Below are 26,299 nucleotides of genomic sequence, written 5' to 3'. Positions count from 1 at the left end.
ATAGGTGGCTTAATTCTGCTCCCACTGAAGGTAGTAGAAATTTTACCACTAGGTACACTAGGTGGGGAAACAAAATTAAAAAATAAAATAAAATAAAATCAGCAAACCAGTTCTTTCATAACTGGCATCAATTATTTTTTGTCTAACTTTAATTTTCATCTTAAAATATTTTTGCCAAAGCATCCAGAAACTGATGTCCAGGAAATAAGATTAATTTATATTATTTTAATTTCTTGGCTGAAAAGTATCTAATGCTAGTGCTCACCACATTCGATGAAAACACCGTATCATTTCAATTCATTCTACACATTAAATAAATAGATTACTTTTAAAATCATTGAATCATGTTCCCAGAAGTAAAAAGATTTTGTTTGGAAGAACAGACCATAGAATTTCAATCTGGAAGAAATTATCTACCACCAGAAGTTGCATCCTTACTTGGCAGCCAAGTGAAGAAAAACACCAATCATGTCAACCTTCAAATGTATTTTTTCCTGTCATAGAAAATTGTTACATGCTCTAAAAGCCAAGAACCAGTGATACACATAGGTTTAGCAGCTGGTGTGGCTAATGCTGATATGAACCTCCAAATTTACTCGATGGAGTGGGATCAGCCTAGTAAAGCACGAAGCTCTTTATGGGATCACCAGACATTGAAACACTCACTGTTGCCAGTTTTTGGACAGCCTCATCTGATGCCCCAAGTGACGCAAGGCCAATTTCCTGGGAGAACTGAGCAAAACTGGGTTCAGCCAAAAGAGGGACATGGCCTAGGAGCTCATGGCAGGTATCACTGGAAAAAGAAACAAAACAAGAAATCTCATTATCTGTCTTTTTGGTAGAGTGAAAAAAGCAGCACCACTGAACAGATACAATGTCTTGCGTTATGCTATTTAATATCCAAAAGACAGAAAAGTGTCAATCATATTTCGCTGAAAGCAATTGAGCAGGTCATACCAGCTCTACATAAGTACATAAACTCAGATTTTCAAATGTCTAAAATTAAGATCTGAGCTCCACATTTATGAGGCAATTGAATATTAAATTAACACTGCACACAATGACATCAGTAAGAGCTCTCCAATAACATGCAGTACTTTTGAAAATCCCATACTTATGAAGGTGGCACTTGAGCATGCTAAAACTTCATTACATTCAGCATGAAGGCTGAGTCTTCAGCGCCTTAAAAAATAAGTTTTCTTGCTGATGTTCTCAAACAGCTTTTAAGTAGTTTGGCTCTGGACAGCGAGATTCAAAACTCACTCTCAAATTCTACCCCAAGATTAAATGACTCACGGCTCTGGTGTATAGAGAGGGTCCGAGCTGTGTCTAACATACTGAGTGCAGTGAAAAACTCTGAATGCTAATCCTGCCAAGAAGTCTCTGGGCGATAGATATCCAGCAACGGGGCGAATGGTGAAACCTGTGCGCTCTGAAAAGGAATAGAGAAATCGTACATTAGTTTAATGTAGAATTGCACAGTGTTCTCACCTTTCCTGCTACAACTCGGGTAAAAGCCACAGCACCATCTTGGCTCAAGAGCCTGTCGGAAAACTCGGCATGATTAGAAAAATTAGGCCTAAGCTTGAGAATGACCAACATTTAATAAAAATGTCCCTACCTCTGTATAGGTGGATTTCCTATGATTTCATGCCTTTTTATGTAAGAAAATTACCACGTTACCTTTCAGGAAGCGGGACACATCTTCCAGCTGGGGGATATTGTCTTCTCTGTACCCACAGTATTTGGTGAGCAAGGGTAAGTTTTTAAGGTACTCTCTACAGGCATGAGTTGGGTAAAGCTTGTTAAGCTCTCGGTAAACAGTCCCCCAAGTCTTGATCTCCTCCTCAGTGAATTCAATCTTGGGAACTGGGTCACCGCTACAGGAAGAGGAAAAAAGGACATTCCTTGCTAAATGACTAATAACAGGTGACTCATTTACCTACTATTATTATTTAACATCTGTATGGATGTGACACCTGGTCAGGGTCTATGCCCAGGAGAGCTTATAGTCAAAGGGCTTGCTCTCTTTTCAACCTAAATCAACTCACAGGAATCTTCGCATTGACCTCACTGAAGCCTGAAAGCTTTGGTTCTGTAAACAGTTTCTTAAGTGTTTAATGCCAAGAGTAACACTTAAAATACCCGCATCATCTTTACTGCTTCAGAAGCTGAGAAACATTCTTTTCCCTGCTGGGCTTCACTGTCTGCAATTATTTTCCATTACCTTTTTGATTTGTTTTAGAAAAAGAGAATTCCCTAAATTAACACCACATTGCATGGAAGCAGCTAAATATACACATTAGGTAAAAATCATACTTCTACGCAGAGGAGACAAGCGCCTGAACCTATTGATTGTATTTAGCCCTTAGGATCTTAATTAAAGTGGATTATAGCTAGGGTGGGACCTTAAGCCCATTGAGAGCAGTGGGAGCGTTACACTGAGCTTCCACTACCAGTCAGGGAACCAGCATGGCAGATGCTTTCCTAAGGGAATCTCTGTTAACAATACATTAACAGTAACCAGCTCTGTGCTGTGGTAACCAGTTGCATTAATACACAGTGCAATAGAGCTGTAGATACCCACCATTTCTGGGTCATTTCCAATTGAGGAACTTGGCATCTAAATTCAAGCAGGCAACAGCAACATGAAAAATCATGTTTAGCAAGAATTTACAGCAGTGGGCTATGAAACTCTTACTGCCTTAAGAGCTCCCGCCCACGAAGCAGCATCTCTAAAGACAGAAACTCTTAAAGTTTCTTTTCACAGAAAACTTCTTATCTACACATCACATGCACTCGTTTGAACCAGAAAAGGAAACTCAAGCATAAACATTTGCCCAGAGAGTTTACACTCAGTGGTCAATGGGCTATATGCTGGGTTGCGCCTCCCCTCTCTGTCCTTTGCAAAGGAGACCGTTCTGCCCTAGCCAAGTCAGTATGCACAGGCAGCTGTGCAACATGCATTGTTCACCCTCTTCCTTTGTTGCACCCATATCCAGAAAAGCAGGGAGGGACCACCAAGTCCAAATGCACCACGCTGCAGGAAGCCCACGCTGGAATCACTGCCCATCTGAAGATCAGCGGGTGCCATTAATGGCCGAGCAACCATGAGCTGATCCTCAGACTGATCAGAGGCCCATGGGGCTGGAAGATGACCTAGATCTACCTTTTAAGCTTGTCTTACATCTCCCTCCATTTTACCCCTCCAGCTCCGATTCCTGAGCCAAGCATATCTCAGCAAGATCTGAGCCCAGGGAAGCTGAGCTCCTGCCAGTCCACTCTGCTGTTATTTCTAGGCACGCAGAAGGGTTTTCCTGGAAGCAGTCGAGCTTACTGTTTGTAGTTCATAGCCAGGTCTGCAAAATACTTTCGCCTCTTGCGATAGACATTGTCTTTGAAACCCTGGCAGGGAGAAGGAAAAAAACAAAGTTAAATGAGTTTCCAAGCTGTAGTAAATAAATTAATTTAAAACAAGACACTTGAAATTTCTTTGGTTGGAAAATATAAGAGTATGCTGTGTAAGAATGAGAGGACAGGGCAGGAACCTCATAGCTGTAGTCTGAAATGTTTAATAACTATGAACTAAGCAAATACTCCAAGTCAAAGTAAGGATCAGAGGTTTTATGTATGCAAATACATATTTAGCTGACAAGGATTCATTTTAGTCACATCAGTATTTATACAAACTTTGTTACTTGCTTGATTATTCTAAATTACAGAACAAATTGCCCATTTGCACTGCCCAAGTATCAATTTGTTTGCTGCAATTATAGTAAGGAAGAAAGAAAGAAAGAGGAGGAACCAAGAACCAAGCCTGCCTCACAGGAGCTTTTTTTTTTTTAATTTGTATGCGACCACTCAGGGCCCAGACCCGGAGCCCTTGCAGGAGTAAGCCTTACAGAAAGGCACAGGAGCCAAATTCAGTGACGTCCTTGCCTGAACTAGAAAAAAGACATGAAACCTCCAAGAGAAGGTTCTCAGACCCACAGAGGCGCCATTGAGGGCAAGAAGAGGGAGGAGGAAAAGCTGCAATTTTTTTTAAAGTAAGCTCCACAAAGTACATTTTCACTAAGGATTGGGCATGGGGGGAAAAATACTTACTGGATGGTCAGCATCCAAATCAGACCCGTACATCAGCACTCGGTTTGCACACTTATCCAAATCTGAGATCTTCTTCGGAAACCAGGGAACATTCTCCATGTCTAGGGAACGCATGGAATCCACAAAGTTATTAATAACGCCAAGCATGCTGAGGGAGGAAACGCTACTTTCAAGTATGGCTATGGTGGTTACAAGTGAAATCTATAAATTAAAAGGGTCATGAATAAGACAAGGGAGTCCACTGCCTATCTGGCACCAGCCTACAGCTCACACTTCCTCCTCTGTCACTGCCACAGTCTGCCTACAGAGCACAGCCAGCTCCGAAGCATCCAGGGGAGGAAACAGTTAATATCGGTTAACTGTAACTGTTAGAGTAGCATCTAGAGGCTCCCACCGAGGCAAAGCTTCCCTGTCCATGCTGCTGTGTGAAGCTTCTAGGGTACAAAGCGTGCAAAGGAGCAGAGGAGTGATTTGCCCATGGTCCCTGAGCAGGAGCAGGTTCGAGTCCTCCTATCCTGCTTTACTGACCATGGGAAATAAACGTTGCTCTGTGGTTACATACCGCAGAAGCATCCAGCTTTGCTGAGGGGTTTGTGGGGGAAGAGGACAATAAGGAGGCCCCTGCAGTCTTAGAGAGATGCATCATTATAGCTTTACTACTAACTGTTTTCTTTCTTTCTTTTTTTTTTTTTTTTTTTGCCCAAGAGATTTAACACCCAAGCTCTTGGCAGAGCAATTAATACACTGTTTTTCTGCCCAGATGTTCTTTGGTTTTCTTAAAAAGGGCAGGGGGAGTGTTTAGATTGAAAGTCCCCTTACTTAGGGCTAAAGTCAGCTGGTTTTATCCAAGAGACACCAGATCTCACCTTCCCCTACATACCAGCCTGTACCAAGCACAGTGGCTGAGAAATACATGGGAAATCCTGCTGCCCTGAACTTTAGGCATCTCTTTAACTAGAAGCAAAGGTAAACGGGATGTGAAGTATCCTAAAGTTAGAAGGACCTCTTTCACACTAATATAAGTAACCGGTTTTGATGAAAAGCAGCAAAGAAAAATTTAAATGAAGAGCTACACGAGGAAATTACAAAATCCATCTCCCACTCTCACCAGTGTCCAAAGTGAACTGGTATATGTCAGTATTATACCTCTGTCAGAACGGTGTACGGGCCCTAGCCAAGCCCTGCATTCAGACTTTGCCTATGCGCCGGCCTGCACTGGCCGGCGTGGGTGCGGGGACTCCCATTGATGGCAGTTGTGCTGTGCCGAGAAGGGACGGGAGCACAGATATCAGACATGCAATTTGCACCATCCTGACACAGCCTGTATTCCCAGGTGACACCGGCCAATGCAGCCCTGCTCACGTCACCCAAACGACACTCATTCACAACTCAGAAGCATAAACCTGGTAGCTACTGATTGAAAACACTACACAAATGCAGATGTGGACACCATAAAAAGATTTCAAACCAACACATTAAGAAGTGCATTTTCATCAGAACTGCCTTTCATACTTACCATCTTCCTGGACATTGAAATGCTCTGTTGGGTTCATAGAGACAGAGTTGACATGGGATTTCAGGAGCTGGAAGATCTCATTCAGTTGTTCCCTGTTACTGTCACAGTCCACAAAGATCTCAAACTCAGAATTGCGTCTCTTGGATTTCCGTGACTCAATGTGTACCAGGTTTACATGCTTCTCCTGTTTTGTAAGAAGTACTGTTTTCAAACAGATTAACTAAAAACAATTGACTAAAACCTAAAATTTGGTTTTCAAATGAATATTTTATTGCCATGGAATATTCACCACCTTTGTGAAGCTATTTTATTTAATTGGATCTCTTGATAGCAGTTTGCTTATTGGAAGGGGTGGGGCGGGGGGGAATGATTTGGTTTTTAAAAGCCTCCTATTCAGGAGAAAATGAAAGAGAACCTCTGTTCTTACAATTTCATTTACATTCAGGAAGCACAGAAAGATACAGTCAGGAGGTTTAAATTCATAGACCTTTTTCTTTCATCCCTCCCATAGGAAACCGATTAGCAACTGAGTCTGGGGAAATTCACCAAAATGCCAATCAAGTCACCATATCATTATCTCACAAGCAAGCAAGGGATTTAAAAGCAGTAGTTTTCAGGGCATAAATGTCACTTTTCTTTCGTTTGAAAAATCATTTAATCATATGTCTTATATCAGCAACATAGAGAAAACCCCAGGCAAAGGCATGCAGGGCCGGAAGACAGAGTGCACTACGCATATTCCTTGCACAAGATCTGCCCAGCAATCGAAGGAGTTCATTCCATGAGTGCAGTTGTGCAATCGCAGTTCCTCTGTCACCCTCAGTCCAGCTAGGCAGGGTGACAAGGGCACCGGACTCAACCCAGCGTGGGTTGGCACCCCAAGTGTCTACCTGCCATCGGCAGGAGCTTCAGACCAACCTCTCATATGCATCAGAAATAATGAGTGCCGTTCCTCTTGTCATGAGGGGAAAAGACAAAACTTTCTCAGTCTTTAGTAGGTGCAGATGACACGTTTTCTGAAGATTTTTAGCCAGTCAGCATCTAATTTCTGAGGCATAAATTTGCTTTTGTGGGTATTTTTTGGTACAAAGTGGGAGTCAGGTTAGGAATCAAATCCTTAATCAATGGATGTAATTAATTGTAATGTGATCCAAAACTATCCTTACAATTTAAAAATACAGAGCTGCTGTAGCAATGTGATTATTAAATACCTGAAAGAGTTTTAATGCTTTTACAAGTCCTCCGACTTCATTGTTCAAGGAAAAAATTATGGCTGTTCTTCCTCTTTCAGATGCATGGTCTTCATTCTCTTTATTATCTTCAATCATCATGTAATTTGACTTATTTAACTAAATAAGTTAGAAAACACAGAAAAAAAATTTTTTTTAATGGCTAGTAGTGCAAAAAGAATGAAGTTTTACATTTCAGTTTGTCTTGGGGTACTATAGTGCTTTGACTGATCAACGACAAAAGGAAAGGTGCCAATTAAATCATTACACAATAACAGGCAAAAAGTTGGGCACACATAGAATATGAGAGCTGAGGATGAAATACTGAGATTTCTTTTTATCAGCTGTATGATTTTATAAACATCTTTAGCCATTCTCTAGGATGCAGAAAATATTTTCAAAGTATAGTTTATAATTAGCACTGGTGTCTTAGGGAGGGGGTGGGACAGTAAGATGTCCGCAGAATTAATAAGTTGAACAAAATACTTGTTAGCAACTAATAATCCAAAACCCACGGGACAAAGGTAGGAAAAGATGGATCAGGATTTAGTAGATCAGAACTGAAAAATCTTTGCCTTTCTCTTGCTACATAGCTGTAAAGCACTGCCTTTACAGAGAAAGGAGACAAAACCAAAGGAGTTAAAACATGCTGACCCGAATCTGTGGACTACAGAGACAGTCCTACTCTGATTAACCACAAACAAGCTATTCCATCTGTCAGGTCCGTTAATTCCCATGCCAAACCCTTATCATAATCACTCAAATCACACCCTAAAAATTTTCAGACATCCAACACTGTAGGACCACGTGGCTTTGTACATTAGTAGTGATCAGACTCCTGACTGCGTTGAAATCAGTGGATATCACAGACCATATTCTTAGCTACATGTAGCCAGGCCATAAATAGAGATGATATCAAAACAATTAAGAATGTGGAAAATGCAAAGTAAAGAAAAAGATACAAGGCTTAGAAGCAGAAGCTGTGTCTCATATGTCTTCAAACCTTGCAAAAAGAAACAAAAAAGGTGACGTTTCTGAAGGAACCAGTGAAAAAGAGGAGAAGAACGATGAAGGCAAATTATTGCTATTTGGAATTATTTTTTGATTTGACACAGTTTTTAAAGATATGAATATCTGTTAACATTTTCAGGAATGGAAAGAGCAAAAATAAAAATGCAACCAAAATGCAGCAGTTCCATTGATTCCCTTCTGTAGTCTCTCCAGCTTTAACTTCTTTAAAATGGATAATGCTGAACGGCTAAGTATTTCTATCTTTAATAGCTCAGTTTAAAAATAAAAACCAGATTTTACCTATCTTTTATCAAAACATTCCCATTTACCTTTTAAATTGAGAAGGTAATCTGCCTAACAAAATAATTCATTTTAAATTGAGTGGTTTACAACAAGGCAGATATTTGATGTTGCTCTGAGAAAGGTTTCAAGCAGGTTACTAGCTGTGAAAACTCTCTGGGGTACAGATACCATGGATAGCATGGGGTATCCCATGGAAGAGGTCTTGCTCCCAGCCCACTGATGCTAATGGCAATACCTGGATTTCTGACTGGGTCCCCACCTCTAATGAGTTGTCACTGTATAATGAGCCTGAACAACAGTATCAGCCCATCAGACTGTTTCTGATCCAGCAAGCCACTGATCTCCACCAACTTGAGTCCGGACATCAAATTCTTTGCTGAAAGTGAGTGCTAGGGCCCAATCCAGGTTCTGCTGAGCAGCTTGCAGGTTTCACAGCTCACACCAGCAAGTGTCAGATCAGGATCACAAGAGCCAGGAACAGGCACTGAGCAAGAGTACACCAAGCAGAAAAAAAAAAGCTAGTAACTCCACAATTACATATAGCTTACGTATAGTTTATTGGTTGTTTTCTCAAGTGCAGAGATGACTATTTGTGTGAGCCAAATCCTACTCAGATGGTACTGCTGTAGAAAAAGCTGGATGCAAAGAAGTCTCCATTACAAATAGAGTTACATGGTGGTCTCCAAAGGCAAAAACTGTTGGGCTGTTTAATATATACAGCTTATATGCAGTATGTTGGCCTGATTCCACATTCAGGATCATTGACTTAAGACAAGACCAGCTTATGAGAGTTGGCATAGTTGCATGGAATATTATAAGGTACACAGCTAGGACAAACTAACTGCATTGAAGGCTAATGTTCTTATTTTGTATTTTGCTAGTTCAACTAACATTGTGTTTAGGATCAGGTGACAACATTTATAAAGTAATATGTTTAAGAGACCAATGAAGAAAATACAACAAAGTGCAGTTTGTTCTCACATTAAGTTCTAAAAAAGACCTCTAACTTCAGAATTTGAAAAAGTTGCAGAAGAGAAATTCAAATGTCTGCAATGCCAAATGCATACCACTTACATCTTTAACCCTAAACCAACATTAATCTTTTGCTTTCAATTAAAAAAACGGATTGAAAATAGGTCTGCATTAATGCAGCAACCATTTTGGTCTGAGACACAAGACAAAATGGCAATGCAGCTGCACCTTCACTTTCACTTTATTCTGTATCAATAACTCAGCTCTAATCAAATCTGATACTTTTCCTTTGCATGATAACACATTTGAGCTTTTTGGAGGGTGAGGGGGGGGAATATTGCATTGATGCTTGTTATTAATGATGCAAATCATTAACTGATTTGCCATCAACCTGACTCAAGTCTTAATGAAAATACACAAACACAGAGATACTCTAAAACCCTCATTTAGATAGATATCTAGGTGTCTTCTGGTTAAAGTTCACTCCTTTTGGAGCCCATAGCAATTACCTTCCCTTTCTCCCCCTCCCAAAAGAATATCCTCTGTGAGACAGATATTTGAGGCTGCATATTTTGTGCTTTAATTCTTTATATTAATGGATAGCCAAGATTTAAAGTTATCCGAACATACTTGTCTAACAGAAGTTATATTTTAAAGCCTTAAGTTGAAGACCAAAAAAAAAAAAAAAATTTTTTTTAAATGTATTTGATACAGATTGCTATTAATTGTACTTGCTAAAAAGTCTCAACAGGCATTTTATATCCTCCTCCCTCTTTAGGTAGCTGCTTTCTCACCGTCCTTTTGACACACTTCTTAGTAGGGAAGGGTGAAGACCTGATCTATGAGTGACCACGACTAGATGTCACATTACAGGGAAATTTTTCAGCCACACCAAAGGTCCTTCCTTAGATTTAGTTCTAGACACCAAACCAAAAGCTGTGCTGAACAGTTTATTTGCCTTTCAAAGATCTGAAGGATACAGCAAAACAACCTTTTGTGAAACTTTACTCCGTTGCAGTCAGCGTTCTTGTTTTCACGAGGAATTTTACTGACTTCATAAACTGCACAGTATCCATAACTGCAGCCAACACATAAGCACTGATTTTATCAGATCTTCTCTGATGTACTGAGCACATTCCCACTGCAACATGAAATAACCCAGGAGTGGATTTTTGTGCGCTATATCACATCCTCTGTCTCCTAAGCAACGACGCACCAGAAGTTACTTTCGGTCTACCTTAATTCCATCTCGCATTTCAATTTTACCACTTTTTTTTTTTCCTCGTTCTGACCAGAAACAACAGCATAATCAGTCCCATCCCGATCCCAGCGGCACCGAGCGCTCCCTCGGATGCCAGAGCGGGAGTAGCATCTCAGGGCAATTCCCGCTCTCCAAGTAATCGGGGCCAGAAAGCTCCTTTTTTCCCCCCCCCGAAACCACCGCTCCGAGAACCGCAACGGCGAGGCCGCAGAGCTGTAACTTCAGAGAAACAACATTTTGCCCGCAAGCCAGCACCGGTCCCCTCCTCCCCGCGCTGCAGCGCTGTCCCTCGGGCCGGTCAGCCCCGAGCCGGCCCGCCCCCCCTCACCTGGCTGGCGGCCTCCCGCGGGCAGGGTGCCGCTTCCAACGAGCCACCGCGGCGGGGCGCGGGGTGCATGGCCGGGACGGGACGGCACCGGGACTGGCAGCGCCCAGCACCGGCGGCCGCTTTATGGAGGGGGCGAGAGCCGCCCCTAATCGCCCTCAGCAGCGGGGGGAGGGGGGCGGGGGAAAGCGCTGCCCGGCCTAGCTGAGGAAGGGGTTCGTTAACCCTCTTAATAACACCGGCTGAAAGCTGTTTATTCAAAGGCTAGTTGCGGAGTAGGGATGCTCGGATGCAGCCACCGACCACTCGCCCCCCTCTGCAAATAAGCAAAATTGCCTGCAAGGCTATGGCTTAGCTACAGGGAATCAGGGGCCCAGGAGAAGAGCCCGTCCCCAAAATGCTCTGCAAGGCTGCTACAAAAGTGTGCAGTGCAGTTTGTAGTCTCAAAGAGAAACATGGCGGGTAGATGTATCGAGTTCTTCACTAAAAATAACACTGCATTTGTTGCCGTGAAAATAAATTGCACCACATTACTACTTTTCTAAAAAACTCCTGCACATGCAGGAAGAATAACTACATATCAATTAGCAGAAACCTATATATTTTCATATTTTTACATATAGTGTCATTTATTTTCTGTATAGAGCTAGACATATGTTTATATTTTAGAAACTGTCATGGGTTTTAGACTCCAATAAGCCCAGTGCTCACTGTCTCCTCTCAGGTCAGACTTGGCAACAACATTAAGATAAGGGGAGAAGCCAAAACGTTCCCCAGGAACAAAGCCCCTTGGAAGCTTTAGGGGCCTGAGGGAGAAGAGAACAATTATTGTGTGTTGAGCATGGGGCTGTCCAAAAACAGAGATTCTGGTCTTTCGTTACATTCCTTACAAACCTACCTTTGAAAGAAATGCTCAAAATCAGAAACAACTAGTTTTTATTTTTCAAGTGTCTGAAAAATCTCCAGTATTTTTCTCGAGTGCCTAAAATATTGAAACCTTGATTCCAGCTGGATCCCTTAGACACTGGTGTAACGCAAATGATAAATCATACCAACGAAGCCAATACACAGGCTAACATCTAACTGAGGCAGACACAGTCACACTTGCACTGACATCTCCAATGATGTCTGTGTCTTCCAGCTTCCTAGAAGGCATTGAACTTCAAACTATCTGTTTCCCAGAGGACTGAGGGTGGCTAGCTCTGTGCTTCAGATACAGCACAGGATTGAAAGAGCATGGCTGTGAGTGATGACATAGCTGGAAAAGCCAGTTTGTTCCAGTTTGCTAATGGGACATGTTTCGTGACCAGATGCTTCAATTTTCCCTTCATAAAGAAAACACTATTTATTCACTCCATGTCTTAGCTCTACAACAGACATTTCACTTCCTTCTTGCAGAATGGATCTCCCCATCAAACAAGCTGACTCAAAAAGCAAACAATTCATAGGATCTTTACCCAGAATCTTAGGCATATGAGAGCCTGATATTAATAATGAATCTGTAAACATGGGTACAGTAAGATATTTATGATAGAATATGACTAATCTGTCAGTTTTCCCTAGCTCAAATGCAGCAATAATAACTAACATGTCATTCTGCATATTTTTTTTTTTTTTAATTACTCACTAGGTAGCCCTCTAGAAGCTATTCTGTTGCAGGTAAGCAGGAAATCTGGGGCTTGGGCTGAGTTTCCAGTACTTCCTGATAGCAGCCAGGTTGAAATTCCTGTGGTTTCTTTTCTGTCAAAAGGTAGTGCTCATCTTTGATAAAATTTGAAAGACAACACAAGATACAATCCTCACTCACATTTCTTCAAGCATCAGAAGACAGCCGAGTTCAGGTCACTTTAACTGTGAATGAAGGATACTTTTCTTTTACTCTTCTGCTCTTCCCTCTCCTTCAAAGGCTATAAGCTTTCACAAGATACATTGGGAAAGCCAGTTTATTCTTGGTCTATACATATGAATTATTCTAGTGCTAAGGGACCTCTACAGCCAGACCTGTAAAGATGCTCTAAGAAGAGTCAGTCACCCAAGCACTTCTGAAAGCCCATTTTGGAACCTCTCTCCCAAGGAGTCAACAGCAGCAGTGGTTTGGTTAGTATCTACATGTACTTGCAGACATGAAGCACAGGGGAGGGCACAGGACAGTCCACGGGGCCACACCGAGACACAAGATGGTGAAGCTGAGCTCAGCAGGAGCACATGAGCTTCACAGCACATGAGAGCCATGGAGGGGACATAAACTGAGCTGCTAGCTATGCCAGATTTAAGGGCACTTCCTCCCTCCAAGGCCCTGGTCCGATAACAGACAGGAGTGTCCCTGCCTCCCCTCCTTGCCCTGTCATTTCCAATTTGAGCAGTAGCTTTCTGGGACGCTGGTCATCCCTCTCCTCATACCTAACACTGCGGAGCCTGTGGTCAGCTTGGCCTGTAACTGCTGATACAATGCGAGCTGTACAGTAACAGCCAAGGAAATTTAACCTAATATGTAACTAATTAATTAATCATAAAGAGATAATCAGGATGCCCAGAATTTTGGGGAGCTGATTAAAGCTGATTCACTGGTTTAGTAAGGAGTGCTTGTTCGCCACAGCTAATGCCCTGGAGTCTGAAAGACCAGAACCACAAAGCATGAACCAACTCAATTACAGCCTGTCTTCACTGTGTGCTCGCTGGAGCCTGCTCTGCTCCTCTCCACACAGGGTTTTCAGCTCCTGTGAATCTACAGATGGTTTTATAGGAGAACTATTTGAAAGGTTTCATCCGAAAGCTGAATCTTCACAGTTTTAGGGTTGCAGGGTTTCAGAAAACCATTGCTCTGTCACAAGCACAACTACTGCTTTGGGTTCCCACAGACAGCAGAACACTTCCACCTTCTCCCAAAAGCTGGCAGCATACCCTACCATTTAAGAACGGTGGTTTGGGCCCCTCACCACAGAAAAGAGCAATGTGGCACAGCAAAACTACTAGCAGTCAGGTATGGAGTGCAATACAAGCAGGACAGCAACATACACACGTGCTACTCCACTCATCCTGGGAAGAGGCAGCACAAGCAGAGACTGAGCCAGAAAATGTGTGAATTGTTGCAGAGTTGCCCTGCAGGAGCACTGAGACAGAGAGAAGCCAAAAGTTTTCAGTGGGACATCAGATGTCTACGCAGACCCTGAGCTGGGAAGGACTTGGGAAGGACAAAGAGACAACCTGGGGCATCAACACCATAGGGAAACAGGCCTCTCCTTATCTGATGAGAGATAAGGCAATACAGTGATTTTTATTTTTTTTTTAAAGCCCACAGGAGATTTCTCACATCTAGCCTCCCGTACAGATAAAGCCCTCCAGACAGATAATCAGCACCTGAGGATCGAGTACAGGTCTGACCCTGCTCAAAAGTGGGTCAAGCTGATCACACGTTTTGCAAGACAGCGCTTTACCACGTGCGGCTGCCACAAAACCTGTTGCACTGCCACAGAGTAACTGTGATAGCACTCACCATGAAGGCTATGAGAGCTGGCTTTCAATTGCATTATTCCCTCATAATTCCTTGTTATATGCATCCTCCTCTTCTCAACAGCCTCCAGATCCAAATGAGAGGGTGGTGTCAGGCTGAGAAGTCTCGTGTTTTCTGGGCCCTTTGCTGGAGTAGCTCGAGGAACGTCAAGCGGCTCCAGAACAGGCCACAACTCTATTCCTTCTTCCCAGCTGATAACTCAGAGGTGACTCTTCTCCCCTAGTTTTTGGGGGGTTCTGTTTTGTTCTTCAAAGCAGGAACTTGACAGCAGAGTTTGCAACCAAACAGTGATGCTGACACTTGTGAGTACACATCTGTAAATAAATGCTCTGGAAATTTCTAGGCTGAAAAGTATTAAAACCAGACTGTCACACCTCCAGATCTTCTCCTCCCTAGAGGGCCACACAGCAAAGGGATTCACTTTTCACTGTCTGTGAAACAGAACAACTTAAACCTTCTGCTCTACGTCTCCTCTTCTTCCCACTCCGAGAAAGGCTGTTCTCCATGAACCGTAGGTAAAATATGTAGGGATTGAACTAATCTAGCATGTCTTTCCAGACACAGCACAAGTCTTGTATTCAGCAACACTTTGAAGAAGCTGGTCTGGAAAAAAAATATAAAAAAATACAGAAAAAAAGAAAAATCAATGCAGCACAGGGGCTCCCAAGTGGGGAGAAACAGAGGGTGATTTTGTTCAACTGGCAACAACTGATGAAGCAAGAACCATGGAAAGGCAGGTTGTGAATGATCTGCAGGGATATTAATCTTCTGCTGGAAGATAAGATTATCTACCTGAACAGAGCAAGACTGAAGGAGAAAATCAGTCAGCCCTAAAGTCTTCTCAATCCCATCAAGGTCATCAGTATGAATTACCCCTCTTCCCACATGGTAGGAGAAAGTGCTCTAATCTCCAATGAGGTAATTTCACAACATCACTTCTGGGGTATAAACCTCCTCCAACAACCCTGGGACTTCATTTGCCCCAGCCATCTGCCTTTCCAACCAGGAGCATTTGCCTGAGGCAATGCAGCCACTTAAAGCTTTTCCAGAAAAAGGTATGAAGTGCTAAATCCCTGAACAAAACAGGTTTAATACGACTTAGTATTAAGCCTGCTCTAATCATAATTACCTTCTCCAGAATAGAGTAATGCAAATTCTAATCACATCCCTCTGCCTTTCTGTTAATTAACTGCTGCAAACAAGTTATGCCTTTAAGAATCACAAGGCACTTAGGCAAGCACTATGGAAGTTCCAGGGAAGAGTGAAGATGAACATCACGTAGCCCTTTGAAACAGTTTGTTTTCCAGTATAGTTTTTACAGATCTTCCTCATATTCTGCTTGCATTTTACGGATACCCTCATATACTGATGCCTGAAAAACTGCTGGTCTGAACATCTGACTCATTTTCTTCTATTGATTTGTAATATTTATAAAGCATTGATCATAACAACATCTAAGCAGCAGCACTCACTTCCATTCACTTTCTAATCTTCATTCTCCCAACCTTTGACTTCTCTCACTTAAAGGAGATAAACTATCACTGCATTTTAGGTTATTTACCTAAAAGCCAGGAGTTAAACACCTCCAAATCAAAAAGCTTTTCAAATTTTCTAAAAATGTATGGATCTGAAATCCCCAGCTTTCAATGAGGGAATTTGTCCATTTGCTCCTTTCCTCTGCGAACCACCATTCTTCCAACAAACAATTGCCAGGGCAAGTCACCCAAACTTGCACCAGTGTGAGGCTACGACAGTGTCATACACTGTATTCACAGCAACCGCCGAGAAACGTCTGGAAGTCTTGGTGCAATAACTCATCCCCACGAGGGTTTAGCAAGCAGTTAACAACCCATGCTACTGACTAGTTGTTAAATAATAAAGCATTTGATTTATAAGCAGATAATAAGCAACAAAAAGGGGAATTTAAATTACGCAATTATTGAAAACATTTACAAGCACCTTTTTCCAATGAAAAGTGCAAGGACCAATCAGGCAAATGACCTACTCAGTGTGATTCATCCAGCTGTAGTATCAACAGCCTTTAAGCACGCTTATTTTGAAAAGCCAGAGATGCTGTGTAAATCTAGTGAAGCACATCTAGCCGACAGACCATTCACTGTTTGTATATTTGCTTTGGACTGTTTAAAGAAATAATATTAGCCCTTTCATCTGAGGCAGGTAATTATTATTCTTTTCATAAAAGCTAAATAAATGATAATGAGTGGCATGAGTTACATGCTGCTCTGAGCAAACAAGGTGTAGTTTTTCCTAACGTCACCTTTGCAAGCTTTTTACAAAAGGTTAGTTAAGATGCTGCTGGGGCAAGGGAGAAACCATGCTCTGATTTGTTTTCACCAGTGGATATGGTGTCACAAATTTAATATCAGCTACATTTCAAACAAAAATGTTGTCTGACTGAGAACCAAAGTCCTGAAAGAGCTCTTTGCTCCAACTATTCTGGAGTTAGTGGGTACAGAAGTGCCAATTACAATTTACTTTTTTTTTTTTTTTTGTTATCTGCTCAGTGTTGCCCAAGTCACCTCAAGTTACATCTGCAGGAAGCAACAGAGCTCTGGTCCTGCACCAGTCAGCAAAAATTCCCCGTGTTATTACAGCAAACAGGATTTAGTCCAGCAACAACCATCAACTGGGGGTGGGGAAAGCCAAGCGGAAAGCTTGACAAACTGATCTGCTGTGCTGGTTTTGGCTGGGATAGAGTTCATTGTCTTCATAGTAGCTGGTATGGGGCTGTGTTTTGGATTTGGGCTGGAAACAGTGTTGATAACACAGGGATGTTTTCATTACTGCTGAGCAGTGCTGACACAGAGCCGAGGCCTTTGCTGCTCCTCACACCACCCCACCAGCGAGTGGGCTGGGGATGCACAAGGAGCAGACCACAGCTGACCAAAGGGATATTACATACCATATGATGTCATGCTCCATATATAACTAGGTAAGGTAGCCAGGAGGCAGGATCGCTGCTCAGAAACAGACTGGGCATCAGGGTTGGTTTTTTTCCTCTGCAGGTGGTGAGGAATTGCATTTGTGCATCACTTTTTAATATACATTTATTTATTCATTATTATCTTCCTTTCTTATCCTTTTAAATGGTTTTTATCTCAACCCATGAGGTTTTGAGGGTTTTTTCCATCCCCCTCCCCATCCCACTGGTAAGGGGTGCAGGAGGGAGAATGAGCGAGGGGCTGCATGGTGCTTAGTTACTGGCTAGGGTTAAACCACGACATCTACATACCGCCTGGAAATACTGTGCAGCTTACAGATGACAAGGAAATACTGCATTTCCATTAGCATAACCTGAATCTTACAAATGCTGTTCTGCTAGGGCTTGTGCCCCAATCCTGCCCTCCTGGTAGGATGGTTGAATGACTACCCAGATGGTAAAGCAGAAGGGTCATGCATTCACATCACTCCTGCAGGATTTCGCAACCCTGCTCACAGTTGCTGGTGCGAAGATGACAGCCACCTGGACGGTGGGCAGTGCCACTGTGCCCGAGCAAAGGGAGCAGGGCAGGCCTGGGCATGGCACCCAGGTGCAGCTAAAGGATCTCCAGACAAGTCCACAGTGGCAAAGCAGGTCTGAGGTCAAGCTGGGATCAGCGAGGGAGGTGACCAAGCACAGCATACCTGCAGGGTAGCTCAGGCAAGGGTGAATGAAGAGGAGGCTCACAGCTGTTTTCACAGCACTCTGAGCTGAAGTTACGCGGCTGCTCTGCACCGATGCTGGCCGTCAGCCCCAAAGCCCTGGCAGGGCGAGAGAGGCTGAGAAGCTGCTTGGTGCTGAGGGCTCTGGCAGAGATCTCAGAGTACAGGGTGCAAAATGCTTATCCTGAGCAGGAAACACAAAGCGTCCGAGCAGAGAACAGCAGCGTCTGAGAGCCATGGGCAACCTCAGCCACCAGCACTGAAAACAGCCACTCTTAGCACTCAGAATAACGTGGGATTCCAAGTCAGCGATTACTTCTGACTGGGTCCAGATACTTCTCCATCCCTTAAGCTGAAAGTGTAGTAGAAGTGGCTCCATTCATTGAGCAACCACCCAATTAACACTATTTCTACTGCATTATCTTTTCTATTCAAAAACCTCAAGAATTATACAGTTCTTTTACATCATAGGCAAACACAAAGCAAAATAGTCAAATGCATAAATAAGCCTGCTGATAAGAGAAGTGACTGAGTGTTTGTTAACCTCAGCCTGTTGGCCTAATTAGTACAACAGCAGCATATTTTGCATTCAAAGTGAGGTAGAACAAGCTAACAAAGGAGAAAGCTTTGTACTTGCTAATGATATGAGTAAGCGCAGCTCAGAAAGTGATTCAGCAGACTTTGATCCACTCAGCAAAGAGAACAAGAGCTCTTCAGGCACTTCTGACAACACAGCCTTACCACAAGTGCACGCCAGTAACCAGCCTCTACCATGTTCATATTCATCTAGGAAGTTTACCCGACATTAGATTTGTTGAATGTAAGAAGCACAAAGACTGCATTCAATATATTTCACACATCTTAAAAATAGCAAGGCCAAGGGAAATCAAGAGAAGACTCTGAAGTCCAAACAATCTCAGTTGGGTCTGCCTGTTAAAGCAGGGTTTTTGTATTCGTTTTGCCTCCTTGCTGTAAACGATCCACCTTTCTGAAACAGAGGATGTGGCCAGATTTTTCGTTCCTAGCCAATATGTTATGTTCCATCCGTGTTTCAAAGTGAAATGAGTTTGGACAACCATTCTCAGTCTGCAGATTTTAGACACCACCACCCCCACCCCCCGAAATCCTGGTATTCACAGAGCAAAACAGACTACCGAGGGCAAACTGTGGTCTAGGCACTAACACTGACCACTGGTCAGCATGAACAAAGTAAATTAAATCACAGTTACTTTCTGCTCTAAGGATGAAAACCAGCAACATAAACCCATCAATTCACAGTAGGGACTTTAAACACACCAGCAATTGCAAACTGTTCAGCCTCGGAGCTGTAAAACACATCATCATTTCCAAGATTAGCAAAAGCTGTTCATCTCACTGTGTTCTCATGACAGATGTTTGTTTCCCCTCTGAGTTTCTTTTATCTTATTAGATTTTAACTCCCATTACAGTTAGGACAATTTTGCAATGGGGCAAAATTAATTAGTTTGCATCAAAGAAACCCTCCTTGAAATGTAACACTAATGAGTTTCATCTGCCTGATTAGAGGGCTTTGCTTTTAGTAACACTTGGTGCAAAATTTTGTTTCAGAGAAATATAACATTGTAAGAATATTCAAGGCTAAAAGCATTAGCTAAACTATAACCAGGATAATGGATAAAAGATTAGGGTGGTAAACTGCGAGCAGACATATAACTGAATATTGACAAGAAGATGCAAGCGTAGACCAGAACAGGTTAATGAAGATTTAATGAAGATGTGTTTGTGCAAGTAGAGCTTGGTGCAATTCACAACAGTATACGTAGTTAACTAACACTACGTCTCCCATCTTTTGACAATGCTTTTAGGAATTAAATAGAAAAGAGCTAGGGATGGGAAGAGTGTACTAATTTTTAGAAAGAAAAGATAGAAAAAAGTTCATTTTAGATGAGTCAAACTAATTCTTAGTGTCTGGCAAATTACCTGGACAAAATATTGCTTGTTTTTAAAACTGTTTTTAGTCAAGAACAAATTGTGTTTAATCAACTTCACTTTCGATTGATGGGAAAATTGCTCCAGAGGAGAAAGGGGATTAAATAGATTTGGTATTTCTTGCTTGTATTGAGCTTTTTCACCCCAACCACTTTCTCTTACCCTATTAGTACAAACAAGTAAGAAAATACAGTCCAGAATGAATTTCCTGATAGGCAGGTGCAAATTCACCTGAAAAATCACATGGTAAAAGTAGTTATCAGAGATTTCCTGGTAAATTGGGTGTAGCACACCGTAAATGACATCTGCATAGACACATGCTATGTCATTTGTAAATGACAAACACATGATGTAAGCACATGTAGTAGAATACAAGGCAACTGTCTTTCTCCACACTTAGACAGGGATGTGCTTTTACACAACGCTCTCCACCTGTGGCCAGACAAGAAAACCACTTCAAATTTGTGACTATGCTCTCAAAAACACCCAGGCAGAGGGTTGAGCAGTACAACTGAACAGGCAGCCACTTCTGGCTGGGGGAAAACACTTAATCCAGATTTGCTGCTGAATCACATTACAAGGCACCAAGGGGTTACTCGGCTTAAGGTGGTTAAATACAAAAAGCCTTTGGATAAGCTGAGAACTGAATCCAAACTTTTATCTCTTTCCTCTGTTTTGGTAAGGTTTCAACTTGAACATTATCACTTCTTGTCAAATTATCCTGACCCTCAAAAAGCAACACTGAAACCTTGACAGTTTTATCCTTTTGCCAACCTAACACAGGAATTTAAAAAAACCAAACCCAAACAAACAAACCTCATTTCAATCACCCATGTGTCCTCTTCCTCTGACACCATGCACATACTGCACCTGTGCATAATCTTTCTCCTGCTGGCCTTCTGCAACAAACAGGTCAACAATAACAACAACAACAAAAAGGCTGCGCCTGTTATTCATAAGCTTTTTGTTATCTCTCAGAAGAAGCAAAAGGGCCCAGAGCATGTGTGGGAAGGAAAAAGCTTTGTTTAATTTAATTAAGTTTACTTCTTTCAAGTCTGAGCAAACTCGGGGATCAGCAGAATGACTGGTTAATTAAATCATGAAAGCAGTTCCTTTACCCTGTAAAGGCAACCACATCTTGCTATGTCGCATGCAGCAGGTTCTTCCAAAAAAGTATGCTCAACCTTTACACCGTGAACCAAAAACAAGTCTACCACACAGAGGGTACTGCAGTATTAAGAGCTGTCTTAACAGAAAAGATGACAGCTGTGGAGTAGTGCTGTGATTATTTTCAACACTTCCATCTTGATTGTTGGCTCCAGTCCCTTGGTGAAAGTTCATGATAACATTGCTATCAAAGATCTGATTCTGATCCTTACATTCGTCGCTGAGAGCACCAGTCAAGAGGGAAGCAAGCAGGGTGGGCCCCAAGATGCAGTCACACAGATGCTACCCCAACACAGCACTGGATGCGGTCCTTATCCACCTGCTCTGGCATCCAGAAAGGCTGGAGAAGCAGGAAGGCTGCAAGAAGTTTGCCTCTCGGTACTACACCTGGCTGCTCTTGCTGAGTTTGTCCCTTGTGCCCGTAAACATGTGTACTGGGCAGGAATTGGCCTGGGGAACCGCAGCCCCAGTCCAGAGCAACTCCATGCCAGTATCTTCTGCATCTATCTCCCACCCCTTTTAGTTGTTGTCAAATCCCCTCCAAGAGGGGGCAAAGGAAAAGGATGAATCTTCCCTTGATTTTGGCTTGGCACTTCCCCATGTGAAGAGCTCACATTGCACGGTGCCGATACATTTATGTCCCTCAGACACTTGCCTTGGACCTACATCATTTACCAGCTCATAGGCAATCTCCCATGTTTATTTTTATCCTTTCCTAAATGATTTCCATCTAAAGAGCTCACAAAGCTGGAGTCCTTCCTTGTGCTTCCATGTTTTCACCATTCATTTTCCCCTTTCCCATTACTCCAGCCTTTTCTATCCACTATTTCTCCTCCTTCCATTAAGCTGTTCTAGTAGCCCCATCCCAAATGGCAAAAAGGAGTTATTTTGCAGTTTGGTTTACTCCCACCTAATCAGAAGTGTTTCTCCTTCCTTTCTACTCTCTTATGAAATCAAAATCTTTATGAATCAGGCTAGCATAAACTCAAAATGTCTTCCCATGGTTCCTGTGCCCAGCCTTCCTACCTGACTAATGAGGAAACTCTCAGATGTTGAATAAAAGAGTTTGTGCACTACAGAGGATTTTTAAATGGAAAATAAAGCCTTCTGACATCACTGGCTAATTACAATTTGCTGCACTAAAATGCAACACTGTGGCTATATTGCAGGGCAGGATAAAAGTGTGCACGTATTTGCCTGTGTGTTTCAATATCCTCCTATTGACAGAAGATAGGATGACTGGGCTACGACTGGAGACCAGGAAATGATTTTTGTGATTTCATTAGAGTAATTGACAAAAGCGTTTCCTTTCTACATAAGGTTAACAGATGGCCTGTTAAAGTTACAACTTCTTTAAACAGACCTGTCACCAAAAATGATGTGCATGACAACAAAAATAATATTGATACAAGCTCATTGCAAAATTAAAATGAAGTTTGCGTAACCTAAAGCACAGAATAAATAACTGCCACCACTGCAACACAGAATATCAAGGTGCATTTGCTTTTCTAAGGCTTCCTTGGAAATTGGATGAAGGGACATTGGGGAAGCATCAACATGGGACTTCAGTTATAGGCACAAACATGCAGTTGGTCACCGTGCCTACTCCACATGTATGAAGAAACTACCATGGATGTACCAACATGTTACGTCAAGGCTTGGATTTTAATCCCAGTAGTATTAGAATATATTAATCACACAGAATTTTTCACTTTGGGTAAATATGTTTTCGTATAAAAATGCTGAAGTCAAATTCTAGCTTTGTACTTGTACTGACTGCTATTATAGACTGAGCAGGATTTTGTTCTCCTTGAGTAAAAACAGGCAGGCAGCAAGCAGGCCCCTTCCCCTCGATACCTCACTAGTTATCAAAACCAGGAGTAGGCTGCACTCTGCTGTGCTCATCTCAGACCAGCGTGCAACACAAGCATCAGCCCTGCAGGACTGCGCTTTCACATCTCACCTCTGGCAGGTTCAAGACCTGTGCAAGAACGGCATGCGACACCTGAAACTGCCTCACCTCCATCATGAAGTGGTTCCCTGACACCTCAGCCAGCCAGCAAAAGCAGTAGGGTGGGGAGGTGAATAATAATTAAAAAAAAAAAAGAACTACCAGCAATACTAGTTTGCCCACCTGCTGTGGTTTTTAAAACCTCACATTCACCTTAAACTTGTCTCATTTTCACAAGAGTAGGAAAAGCTACAAAGATTCAGCTTTGAAAATAGAAAACACAATCAATGTTACATCTTTTTGATGAGTGACCACACATAAGCTATTCCACCTAGACAAATCTAGAATTGTTACTGATATTTAATACTTTTCTCCTTCAACATCACACTTACTTGCTATTTATCCCCTTTGCTATAATTGTCCCAGTTTTTTTCTGTTTTCTTTCTTTCTGCAGTATCCCTTCTTCATCTCTCTTCTTTCTCTAGTATTACTGCCTTACTTCTCTTCAGAGCATCCCACCACTGTTACCTTTTCAAGCGATCTTGTTTGCATTAGTCTTTGTATAAAATTCAGCTCAGACTTTTCTGAGGCATCATTAAGACATGCAGCTAACTCCTAGAGACCTAAACTGGAAGAAAGAAACAAGAACCTCAGTACGTTTTCCCTGGGTTTGTTCATTTTCTTCACAATAACAACTCAGAAGCAAGTCTCTTCTCTTACCAATCTTACATGTCAGGTCCTTGCATTATAAAACCTTTTTTTTTTTTTTTGGGGGGGGAGAAGTGAATTGAATCAGGGAGGCAAATAAAAGGAGGAATAGGAGCAATATTTCCCCATTGCAAAACCTCTGTTGATAGCTATTGGAAATAACCTGGTTTATTTTACCAACCTTGTGATGTCAGGTTCACTTAGCACACGCCTTGTTGGCTCCGACTGATGGGCACACTAACTGCATGACTGACGCACACGACTGTGACTGGGGAGCAAACGCACAGCTGCTCGCTGCTTTTGGTTCCCTTCGCATGAAGGATTTTTGAGAAATTGTATAATATTATAGCAGACCAATCCTTGCCCCAGGTGTAGCAGGTCCTTCCTTTCTCATTGAGTTTGGCAGAGCACATTAATTTCATCAGCATCTAGAACAAAAAAAAAAGTAAACAGCAAGCATTAAAAAGGAAAAAAATAGACAACATTTAATTTTGAGGGGAAAATAAAGGATATGCTAAGAAACTGCTGTGACCAAGAGATTCTGCTCTAGAAACAAAAGCAAATTCTCAAGTGAAACAGGTAACAGAGATACTGCTGCTTTTCTAACTCTCAGTAACAGCCAAAATAATCCAAGGCTAGTGGGAAAGCGCATGGATTTTCAAAACAAACAAAACCGTAACAACATATCCATACCTTTTCATGCCAGTTTCATAAACGATGAAGAAAGCTAAATTTCAAATAAAGATTGTAATTCTTTTTTTGTATTCAGCTTCGTTACAGCCAAATGTAGTTATAATTGGTCAATACTAATGCCACATAAATCTTACAAAGGAATCACCACAGCAGTTTTAAGAAAATAAGAACTAAACATGTAATGCCAGAAAATTAAGAAAGCAGAGTGACCTGAGTATGGAGAAGCATAGAAAAGCACTTCCCAGCATACTGGGTTTCATGGTTTGGTCTACAAGAAAGGACAGGTTTGTGACATGAATATCGGGCAAGAATTAGAATATAAAGAGCAGCAACAATCTCCTTGCACCATCAAGGGATCAGATGAAGCATCCTAATGTCATTGATTTTTCTCCACATACCAAATTTCTTTGGTTTTATGTTTCTTTGCCCCATCAGGAAAAATGTGGGATAAAGATGCCATATGTACCTAAAACATGAGTCAGAAGGATGTTAGAATCTTATCTTTGAATGAAATTATTATATGGATCTATTAAGTCTAATTTAAGGGCTTTCAGTCCGATTTCTACCTCTATTTTCTAGGTGTGCTCATGCCACAATTCACATCCAGCTCTGTCCAAGCAGGTCCACGTTCCTGTTACTTTAGTTCAATGTTTCAGATACCCGCTTTTTGCTCAGGGCTCTGCAAAAAGCAGAGACAGGTACTTCTCTTCTTTCCCCAAAAGAGGATGTTATGGAGGTAATCAGATCTTTGGTCTGGAAGAAAGCTGCTTGCCTGCTTGTACAGATAGATAGCCATTCTCAATCAAGTAGCCCAGAGAGATCTGGCTTGCCAGTCAGTGTTAAAGCATGGCTAGGAGTGGGAACTAAAAAAAACCCCAAACCAAACCAAAATCCACAAACAAAACCTCCAAAACCAAAAAACCCCAAACCCCCAATCTCTCCCCACTCACCCCCGCAAAGAAACCCCCACCACCACAAAAAAACCCACCAGACACATGATGTTCACGAAGCACGGGCTAAGGGAGATCCCTGCTGGCAAGATGATGAAATATGTGCACACCATTTCCAAACATATCATTCACCTGCTACCACAAAGTTTCTTCCACATCCGAACGCCAAAAACATTGCACATTTACCTCGCATCCAATTTGCCACCAGCCTGTTGCCCCTGAAGACAGCACCGTCCCACCCACACAGCAGAGACTGCACAAGAGCTGCTGTCTGGTGGGGCAAAGGGGGAATTCAGTCTCCGTTTCACCATGTTCATCAAGGATAAAAATTCCTGGCACGCTTGAATTCTCATTCTGCTGAAATGAGACCAAATTCTACAGCTGCTTCTATTGCAGAAGAGCGGGAGGATGGGACTCAGTTGTTGTAAGCTGTCACTTACTGACATTGGGCCATTCTTTCCACCTCATGACCAGCATCAGATATAATCCCACTTAAGCAGTAATTCTATCAGGGAAATGATATATCTCACCTACTTGTTGTAATTAGTGATACCACATTTAACAAGTAATCAGCCAATACTAGGTACTTGTGTATTGAAAAGAAGGAACAAAATAAAACAACAGATCTTGTCTCAGCATTTTTGTACGTTACATTAAACAACTACCGCAAAACTTCAACTACAACAAATTTCGAGACACAAACCAGAAATAATTCTTAACTATGGAGGACTATCATAAAGATACTTATGATACACCTGGGGAAAAATTAAGCTTAGAAAAATGTTAACAACTGCATGAGACAGACATTAACTTCCAGACCATAAAAATGACCAAGCAAAGAAAGCGAGAGAGAGTTAAAATTAATATCCAATGAAGGACAACATATTTTACAGGACATTGACATTACGAAGAGATTCAATTTTCCTTTTACAAATTACATACTTGAGAGTAACAGACATTTCCAGTG

At 42.0% G+C, this 26,299-nt stretch overlaps 1 protein-coding gene across 4 annotated transcripts in view; it reads right to left on the bottom strand.

The window, feature by feature from the left end:
* TPH1 (tryptophan hydroxylase 1) overlaps nucleotides 1-25,249 on the bottom strand; it is a 29,227-nt gene extending 3,978 nt beyond the window's left edge. The window contains exons 1-10 of one of the 4 annotated variants that reach the window (XM_075755017.1): nucleotides 24,849-25,249; nucleotides 23,871-24,117; nucleotides 23,374-23,609; nucleotides 6,832-6,969; nucleotides 5,621-5,804; nucleotides 4,105-4,205; nucleotides 3,338-3,405; nucleotides 1,684-1,880; nucleotides 1,297-1,432; nucleotides 667-793 (exon numbers count right to left, since the gene is read on the bottom strand). In XM_075755017.1, coding sequence (XP_075611132.1) covers nucleotides 667-793; nucleotides 1,297-1,432; nucleotides 1,684-1,880; nucleotides 3,338-3,405; nucleotides 4,105-4,205; nucleotides 5,621-5,804; nucleotides 6,832-6,951 — 933 coding nt within the window. In that variant the 5' untranslated portion in view covers nucleotides 6,952-6,969; nucleotides 23,374-23,609; nucleotides 23,871-24,117; nucleotides 24,849-25,249. Of the gene's footprint in view, nucleotides 1-666; nucleotides 794-1,296; nucleotides 1,433-1,683; nucleotides 1,881-3,337; nucleotides 3,406-4,104; nucleotides 4,206-5,620; nucleotides 5,805-6,831; nucleotides 6,970-10,724; nucleotides 11,040-12,348; nucleotides 13,349-14,214; nucleotides 14,607-23,373; nucleotides 23,610-23,870; nucleotides 24,118-24,848 lie in introns of those variants that run through there. The other 3 variants (XM_075755016.1, XM_075755018.1, XM_075755015.1) reach the window with 3 other exon arrangements.
* Nucleotides 25,250-26,299: the final 1,050 nt, after the last annotated feature.

The sequence above is a fragment of the Balearica regulorum genome, chromosome 5 (genome assembly GCF_011004875.1).
Source record: "Balearica regulorum gibbericeps isolate bBalReg1 chromosome 5, bBalReg1.pri, whole genome shotgun sequence".
NCBI lineage: Eukaryota > Metazoa > Chordata > Aves > Gruiformes > Gruidae > Balearica > Balearica regulorum.
This window is presented reverse-complemented; position numbering and strand designations above follow the sequence as displayed.